Consider the following 8,722-nt stretch of genomic DNA (forward strand, 5'->3'; position numbering starts at 1 on the left):
ATATTTTTAGGGGTGGGGAGATAGCTCAGTCGGTAGGGTGCTTGCCTTGTAAGCACAAGGCCCTGGGTTGGATCCCCAGTACCCCCCCAAGAAATACTTTTAGTTGTAGATGAACACAATACCTTTATTTATTTATTTATTTAATGTGGTGCTGAGGATCCAACCCAGTGCCTTATACATGCAAGGTAAGAGCTCTGTCACTGAGCTACAACCCCAGGCCTCCTTATTTATTTTTTAATTTCAAGCTCTTTTCTTTCACAAAGGCCATCCAATTCTTTCTCCATACTTCTGAGAAATTATCAGTAGAGAGATCACTAATACTATTAATTTATATCACTATTATTACTATCATTGTTTAACCTTTATTGAAGATTATTACATGCCAGTGAATTGTATTATGTACTTCAATATTCACAAATTTGTTATCATATCCATTTAATTATTGAGGAAACAAATGGGCTAATTAATTTGACCAAGGTCAACTGAACAGTGAATATATGTTACCTCTCTATTCACTTCCTATATGCTTGTGCACAGCATATATGCTAAATGAATTAAGCTAATTTTCAGTTCTAAGGAGTAGAGACTAAGGATCCCATTGTTTTGTGTCTTGTCACTGAAATCCCAGTGCAATTCTGGGCCTGCAGGAAGTACCTGACAGGGATAAAGAGCAGGGAAGGAATGATATCATCAGAGGAAGGTGGATGGGGATGATTAGACACACATAAAAAGCAGTGTGCTCAGTTTTAAAAAATAATTTATCTGGCATTTTGATTGCATTTCTCGTAAATTTTCAATAATGATCAGAAGATCACATTTACCAAATTAAGCAAAATTTATCTTTTTAAACCTTTTTCCCCTAGTGATTTGCAATCAAAATCCACAGTTCTGAAAAAATTATAATTACCCTACTGCTTTGGTACTTGAGGATCAGGGATAATTAAATTTAGAATAGTATTTTTAGTTTAAAACAATTCATCTTGGTTTCAATTACTTGGAAAAAATTTAAAAAATTAATTGGAAATTTTAGAAATCAATTTTATAAACTTCTAAGTAAAATTTCAACTATCATATGGGTTATTTTCTTCTTCATTAAAAAAATCTACTATGATTTGGGAATGATGGCTAAAAACATCAGTTACTGAGATGCTCCAATTATTACTGAGCCTTCTGTAATGACAGGAAGTTCAAGGTTCACAACAAAACTGGCTTAACATCCTTCTATCTTTTATCACTAACTACACTGAAATGCTGGTCTTATTTCAAATTTACTGTGAAAATTTCAATAGTATTTATCCTTCATAAAGTGTTTTAGAGAAATTTCACATGATGGATGATGTATTGTACCCCGAATCCATAACCTGACAAGTTCATACTCATATCTAGTAAATTAAAATAAGGAATAAAAGCAGAATGATTGGAATTTTTGTTTTCAAGTGGTATCATCAATAGTGTCTGTTATAAAGCTAATTTTTCCTTAGGTTAAATTCAGAAGCTTTAAAGAATAAGAGCTTAACTCTATTGAGGAACTTCGGGTTGCACTATCTGGTTAGACTTATCTTGGTTTCTGTATTTTTAACACAATAAAATAATTATTCTTTAATAAAGAAGAGATAGCAATGGTTAAGTCCATACTTTTCTTCCTAGCATTCATCCAAGTACCTAAAAACTTGTTTTAAATTTTATAAAATTAAATATTTGATATATTATGCACATTATTTATGAGGAAAAACATGAACTACTTGGGATTTCTTTTAATTTGGTTAAAAATGCTATATTGTCACATATTTAAGTAGACTAGTAAATGACAGTCCTCATAAATATGAATGCTACTTAAAGTTCTGTAGCTTTCTTGAAAAGGAAAAAAAATATAATTCAATATTTATTGAAACATTTAGAATCCAACAGATGAAAGTACAATTGCTCAGTGACATATATACTAACTTTTTACATTTACATATTGCTAAATCTGACAATTTTCATTCAAGTAGGTTCTTGATATGTATATATTTAATTTTTAAAATTTAAATTTCTTTTCTACTGTGTTTATGTTCTCAACTATATTTTCAGTTTTATCTTTAGAGAATTCAGATTTTAAATAATTTTTCATTATACTCTTTGGATCTGCAACTGTATTTTACCAAACTATTTAGTTCTATATTTGTGAGGAGATTTCAAAAGGGGGAATGGATGCCTTCACAAGTCTTAAAAAGACTTCTTCAGAGTCTGTAGTCAATATTGCCAAGCACACTTAACGTTTTTCTTTTCAAGGCCATGAATCATCATAAATGACAGCTTCATTGTTGTGGTATGCTGAAATGATTGAGTGGGAACTGTGCCCAGCTTAATCTATCTCCAAATACATTGTCCTGTTCTGTATATATTGGCCTGACTGGATTTTCTTAGATGCTTTGGTGATTGCTCTTTTTTTTTTTTTTAATTTGGTCTTGGAAAATCCCAAATTATGAAATTTAAAGCTCAATTTGAACACTATATTAAGACTATTGCAATCTGTAGTGAGCCTTTGCAAGTTATCTATAGTCAACTGCTTTGGGGACTGCATTCTGCACTTTTCCTTCATTTCAGACATGTAATCAGAAACTATGTGAATCTTGTTGCGTTATATGTTTATTCTAGTTCATTAGAAGTACCATTCTTCACCTATGTTCAAATGCGATTAAATTTCATTTTCTTGGTAAAAAGAAAAACAGTTTCTGGAACAAAGGCATGAAAATTTCATTCCATTTGAAAAATTCAGTATTGTTTCCCATGCAATAAATGGTGAATGTATGTAAATGTGTGAATTCCAAAGTACAGGCTATGTCAGCACAAATCTAACACAGATGAACGAATCACCTAGGGCTATTAAAGAGACATTTCTAGTTAGAACTTTCGAATGACAGATGCTGCAGGCTTTCAAAAAGAGTGTGGCTCACAAGGTTAAGAGCAAAACAAGGCATCAAAAGAAAATTTTGAAGAGAAATTTAAAAGGAAGAAGTCAATGCTATTTTTCTTTTTATAAAATTCTTCCCTTTTCTTCAACTTGGGATTTCTGAAATACCTCCTTAATTTGGACAAGCAAGGGTTTTCTAGATGGAGCTCTAAAGCGTTTGCCAGAAGGTGGCGGCATAAGCCCTTATTGCTTTAGAGCTGTCCCAGGTGCTGAACCCAGTTACAAAGATTAAGTGAAGCTCGGCGGCTAGCGACCAGGGATTCCACCAAGTTCTCTCCCCAGAGGTTGCAAGGTACTGTAAGAAATGCAAAAGACCACATAAAATGCAGGATCTCACTTACAATACATAGGTAAAATATTCTGAATTTACTCGCCACAAAGCTATGGGAGGTGGCAGGGTTCGGTAGCGGTAACTGAAAAGCGTATGTGTGTGTGTGTGTGTGTGTGTATAATACATACCGAGCTGATTTTTTTCATCACTTTGAGTTTCAGCTGCTTACCCGTCCTTATCCTTTGACACATCTTTTATAATTCCTTTCTCCCCAAACTCCCCATGGTTAAAAGGGGGGAAAAAGTCGGGCAACGTCCTCCAGGGATGTCAGACAGGACTGTTAGATGATTAATGGGGGCGATTTAAAAAAAACAAAAACAAAAAACAAAAACTAAGATATACTCCATCTTCTTTCATCAATTAAAAATAATTTACAGATTGATCCAAGGCGTCCACCTTCCCATTAAATCTCTCTATGTCTCCTTTTTTCATTTTCCTATTGCCACTTTGGGATGTTGGCTCTATTTAAGAATTTGACAGAAATAAGAGCCAGTGGTAGTTGGAAAGGGATTTTATTTTTCCTCCTCGAGTTTGGCTGGGAGGTGGAGTTTATTTGTTACAACCTCGGTCTGACCAGCAGATCAGTTGTCTGTAAGCGAATTTTGAGTCTGTCCGCAGAAAGGGACTTGAATGTAAAGACGCTGAGCTAGAAGGAGACGAGGGCGGGGACCCAGAGGAAAGAGACACTCAGGGTTGGGGAAGTATTAGGAGGGGAGGGTTAGCGTGGGAGGGAGGGAGACTGACTGAGCCACACATAGAGGGATAAAGAAAGGAAGGTGAGATGGAAGAGGGAGAGTAAAAGGGAAGGCTAGCAGGACGAAGTGGAGAGGAGGAAGCTGAAAAGAAAGAGACGGGAGGAGAGAGTGGGAAGTGGGAAGGAAAGAAAGAGAGGAGGGTCACAGAGTGACCGTGGAGGATGGGGTTTCTCTATTCCAGATACTTCTGGGATTGGAGACTGTTTGCTAGTGGAAAGACTACGACTCCAGCAGCCAGTTGGGCAGCAAGAAAGTAGAATGGACCGCGAGAGACAGACATTCCAGCCACCTTTCCGCCGCCCAGAGATCCGGGAACTGCTCTCTGGAAAACCCTAGTTTTCTAGCTGAAGCTTCTGAGCCCTCTGGACCGCGGGAGTCAAGGAAGCCCCTAGAAGCTGCTGTTTCCAGATGCCTTCGCCAGAGCAGTAAGAACTTCCTGCCTGACTCCCTGAATACCCTCGCTCTGACACTCTTCAGGAAAAGAGGCAGAAGACCCTAGAGGGAGGGGCGAGGGAGATCCTCCTGCAGTCTTTAGCCCCTTCCCCCTCCAGTCGTGCAGGCAGGCATGGAAGTGCTCAGCCCTGGCCAGGGCAACAATACCACATCGTCCCAGGGATCCTTCGGGGCAGGCGGCAACGTTACTGGCATCTCCGACGTGACCTTCAGCTACCAAGTGATCACCTCTCTGCTGCTGGGCACGCTCATTTTTTGCGCGGTGCTGGGCAATGCGTGCGTAGTGGCTGCCATCGCCCTGGAGCGCTCCCTCCAGAATGTGGCCAACTATCTCATCGGCTCATTGGCGGTCACTGACCTCATGGTGTCAGTGCTTGTGCTGCCCATGGCCGCGCTGTACCAGGTGCTCAACAAGTGGACTCTGGGCCAGGTCACCTGCGACCTGTTTATCGCCTTGGATGTTCTGTGCTGCACCTCGTCCATCCTGCACCTGTGCGCCATCGCTCTAGACAGGTACTGGGCCATCACAGACCCTATCGACTACGTGAACAAGAGGACGCCCCGGCGCGCCGCTGCGCTAATCTCACTCACTTGGCTCATTGGCTTTCTCATCTCCATCCCGCCCATGCTGGGCTGGCGCACCCCAGAAGACCGCTCAGACCCCGATGCGTGCACGATCAGCAAGGACCACGGCTACACTATCTACTCCACTTTCGGCGCTTTCTATATCCCACTTCTGCTCATGCTGGTTCTCTATGGGCGCATCTTTCGAGCCGCGCGCTTCCGCATCCGCAAGACCGTCAAGAAGGTGGAGAAGACTGGAGCCGACACTCGCCTTGGAACATCGCCTGCCCCTCAACCCAAGAAGAGCGTGAATGGACAGCCAGGTAGCAGAGACTGGAGGCGGGGCGTGGAGAACAAGTCAGTGGGAGCTCTGTGCGCCAACGGCGCGGTGAGGCAGGGAGACGATGGCGCCGCCCTGGAGGTAATTGAAGTGCACCGCGTGGGCAACTCCAAAGAGCACCTGCCACTGCCCAGCGAGGTGAGTGCTACTCCCTGCACCCCCGCCTCTTTCGAGAGGAAAAATGAACGCAACGCCGAGGCGAAGCGCAAGATGGCCCTGGCCCGTGAGAGGAAGACGGTGAAGACGCTGGGCATCATCATGGGCACCTTTATCCTCTGCTGGTTGCCCTTTTTCATCGTGGCTCTGGTTTTGCCCTTCTGTGAGAGCAGCTGTCACATGCCCACCCTGTTGGGTGCCATAATCAACTGGCTGGGCTACTCCAATTCTCTGCTCAACCCTGTCATTTACGCCTACTTCAACAAGGACTTTCAAAACGCGTTTAAGAAGATCATCAAATGCAAGTTTTGCCGCCGATGATGATAATTGAAGAGTATCGGGCTAGTAGGGGTTACAGGACCCTCCCCATTCACTCTGCCTCTCCAAGCTCTCTGGAATTAACACCTCAGATAACTTGCTATTCTTCTTTTTCAGCTTTTCGGCCCACGGCTTCCAGATCTCTCCCCCTTCACACCCACTACGCCAGCGGAGGGCGCTCTCTGCGAAGGGTCCCTGGCTGTGGGGCCAAAAGCCGGGGGAACTCGCAGGGTCTATGAGAAGGGCATTGGTCTCAGCATCAGTTTCGATTCCAGCAATCACCTCCTTCCTCTTGTCCCCCAAAACGTCGGGGTGGAAGTTTAAGCCTCAACCTTTCAAGGCAGAAAATTCAAACAAAATAAACTATACACATCCTCCACGCTCACTGACAACTTCCACCCGTCAGCACGACTTCTAGAACTTGGACTTTAAGGTTCAGGACTTTGTTCCATCTCTCTCGCCCTTTTGCCCTAGACAAGGCGGCAACTCTTTGCGTCTCATGGTCTCATCCCTATTTTTCCTTCCCGCGCTTTCCTCTCTGCCGTCTTCCATTCCTAAACATGCCGTTGCTGGTCTGGAAAGGCGGTAGGGTCTGCTTTTCCCTTTGCTAGTAGTGCTTCCGGAATTACTATCTTACTCCGTAGGTTCACAGAATAACTCTGAGATGCACTGCTCCTGCTTGCTGTGCTTTCTTGGACTTCAAACAAATGGCTAGAAGTTGTGTCTTTGAGTGGACTTGTAAGTACGAGGCCGGGCCAGGGGGTGGAGAGCGAGGAAGGAATTTGGACCTTTTTGTTTGGGTTTGCCTTGGTGTCAGCACTCACCAAAGAAACTGACAATCGGTGGGAAAAGCGGACTTTTGTTTGCATAGATTTCGGGTGAGTATGTATGTCCTGGCTTCGTCACTTACCTGTGGCGGGAGGCGCCCGGCGGCCCCAGTGTGCTGGAAATGCTGAGAGGTCTGATATCTAAGCTCCTCATCAGCGGTGTGCTCGGCTAGCTCGCCGTGTGCTTACAGGGTTCAAGTTATTTTGCTCAACCTCAAGGATGGGTTAAAGTGCTGATAAACAATTAGCTAGGCTTTGCTGAAACTGGCGGGCGCTAGGTCCCACGGAGCTCTGGGAACTTAAGCGCTACAAAACTCTAAGAGATGGCTTTGCAGGGAGTCAAAGAAGGGCTCTCCAAGGTGCGCGTGCCGGGATTCTAGCTCCTTTTCCCGTGGAACTCGAAACAGCAATTTTATCTATAGGATGCAGACTTTTCCCTCCTAACTCACCCTTTTGTCCCTTTCCAATCAGGAAGCAGCTCTGTTCAACCTGTAACACCAACACTGCACTGGATTTGTTCAAGACGTCCAGCACACAAAGTTAGCAGAACTTTGCTTTTCATATAGGAATTATTGAACTTTGAATAGAATGAGTCCCACTAGGTTAGAACGATCTATAATCCCAGAGGCAGACAACTTAAATAGTGGGACCCTAACCAATTGGTTAAGGGGTGATCTCTGGGAAATCTGAGAATCTTGTGGGTATTATATTTGCTGCCTGTTCTGGTCATTCTGCACCTGGGGTTTACTGGGAATCCGGCTGTGTGTCCTTAGAATTCATGGAGCACTCCAAGCTTTCTCTCCCTAATCTCACCACTTTTGTTGAGAAACCAGTTATGATCTTTGCTGCCCCCAGGAAAGGAAATTATTTTGGTGCTCCGTTTGAATGTAAATTTCCAGCCACATGATGAGATCCAGAGGTGTGTCATAGTTAGATCCTAGCTTCTAATTTTTGGAAGAATAATGGTTTTGTTTTCCTGTAATTATACAAAGTTATTGGTTCTTACTCTCCTCTTCCTTCAACTGTATGTTTTGAATGTTTGCATCTGTTGTTTTGAGAACTGTGTTGTATTTTTACAGATTGCAAAAATTGCCAATGAAATGTTCACTTGTGTGTAAGAAGGTGAAAGGACAGTTCTATTATGTGAAGCCATTGTATTGTTTGTCAAACTGAACAAAGCCTCTATTTGGTTTCTTTCTCTCTAAACTGGGAGTAGGTATGGTAATCCACTTAAATAGAGGAACATTTAAGAGCTTTGAGGATAGCTTGTCTATGCATATGTAATACTGATGCTGGGCCCTGGTGAAGAAGTTAAGGCAGACTTCTTCCATACAATGATTATCCATTTGAAAAGTCTATTTCTTTTTTGTTGTTGTTGTTGAAAATAATCTAAGTAGGATTATATGAAAAAACAAGCTTTTCTGTATGTTTTACTAAATTTATAGCAAATTCTATATTTAAAATAATCCAAACCCCAAATTTGCTCCTTCAAATTATGCCTTGGCCAACAAATACTACATTAGACATTTTGAAATTTCTACTTACTTTTGTCTTTTACAGGATTGTATGGCCGTGATTTGGGGACAATTCTTCCTGCGTTAGAGGCTTTACACAAGAATGGGAAAGAAACATTCAATTGGAGTGTAATTGCCAAGCAATAGAGAAATTAAAGTAATAAGTGCAAAAGAGCTGCATAGCTCTAAAGATCCCTGATGCTTTTTTTCTTTTAAAGTACTTGTATTAAGGTAAAGTATTTATGCATCAAAATTGGCCTTCACTTTTCCTTGTAACAATAAAGGACTTCAATAATGGCAATGCTACAATAAACTGATATCAGTAAAACATGCATCTTTATTTAATTGAAATCTCTGTGCACTTGTGTTTACTTGCAAAATTTTAAAATTAAAGATGAAAATACAGTTATTAGGGGAAGACCCTGCTATACAATACTGAAACATGTCCTAGATGAGTAGTTTCTTCTTAAAAAATTCTGTCTCTGGAAAGAGGATGTTCCATCTCACGGTT

General features: G+C 41.8%; 1 protein-coding gene across 1 annotated transcript; it reads left to right on the forward strand.

Annotated features, from left to right (window-relative positions):
- Positions 1–4,098: 4,098 nt before the first annotated feature.
- HTR1A (5-hydroxytryptamine receptor 1A) lies at positions 4,099–8,503 on the forward strand. Its single transcript, XM_079144729.1, has one exon. The coding sequence runs from the start codon at positions 4,605–4,607 to the stop codon at positions 5,871–5,873; it is 1,269 nt and encodes a 422-aa protein (XP_079000855.1). The 5' UTR covers positions 4,099–4,604; the 3' UTR covers positions 5,874–8,503.
- The last annotated feature ends 219 nt before the right edge of the window (positions 8,504–8,722 follow it).

This window comes from Sciurus vulgaris, assembly GCF_902686455.1.
Source record: "Sciurus vulgaris genome assembly, chromosome: 6".
Lineage (NCBI taxonomy): Eukaryota > Metazoa > Chordata > Mammalia > Rodentia > Sciuridae > Sciurus > Sciurus vulgaris.

Bases quoted from the DNA above. Each gene is read 5' to 3' on its own strand.
- HTR1A (XM_079144729.1), top strand. From the start codon at position 4,605: ATGGAAGTGCTCAGCCCTGGCCAGGGCAACAATACCACATCGTCCCAG.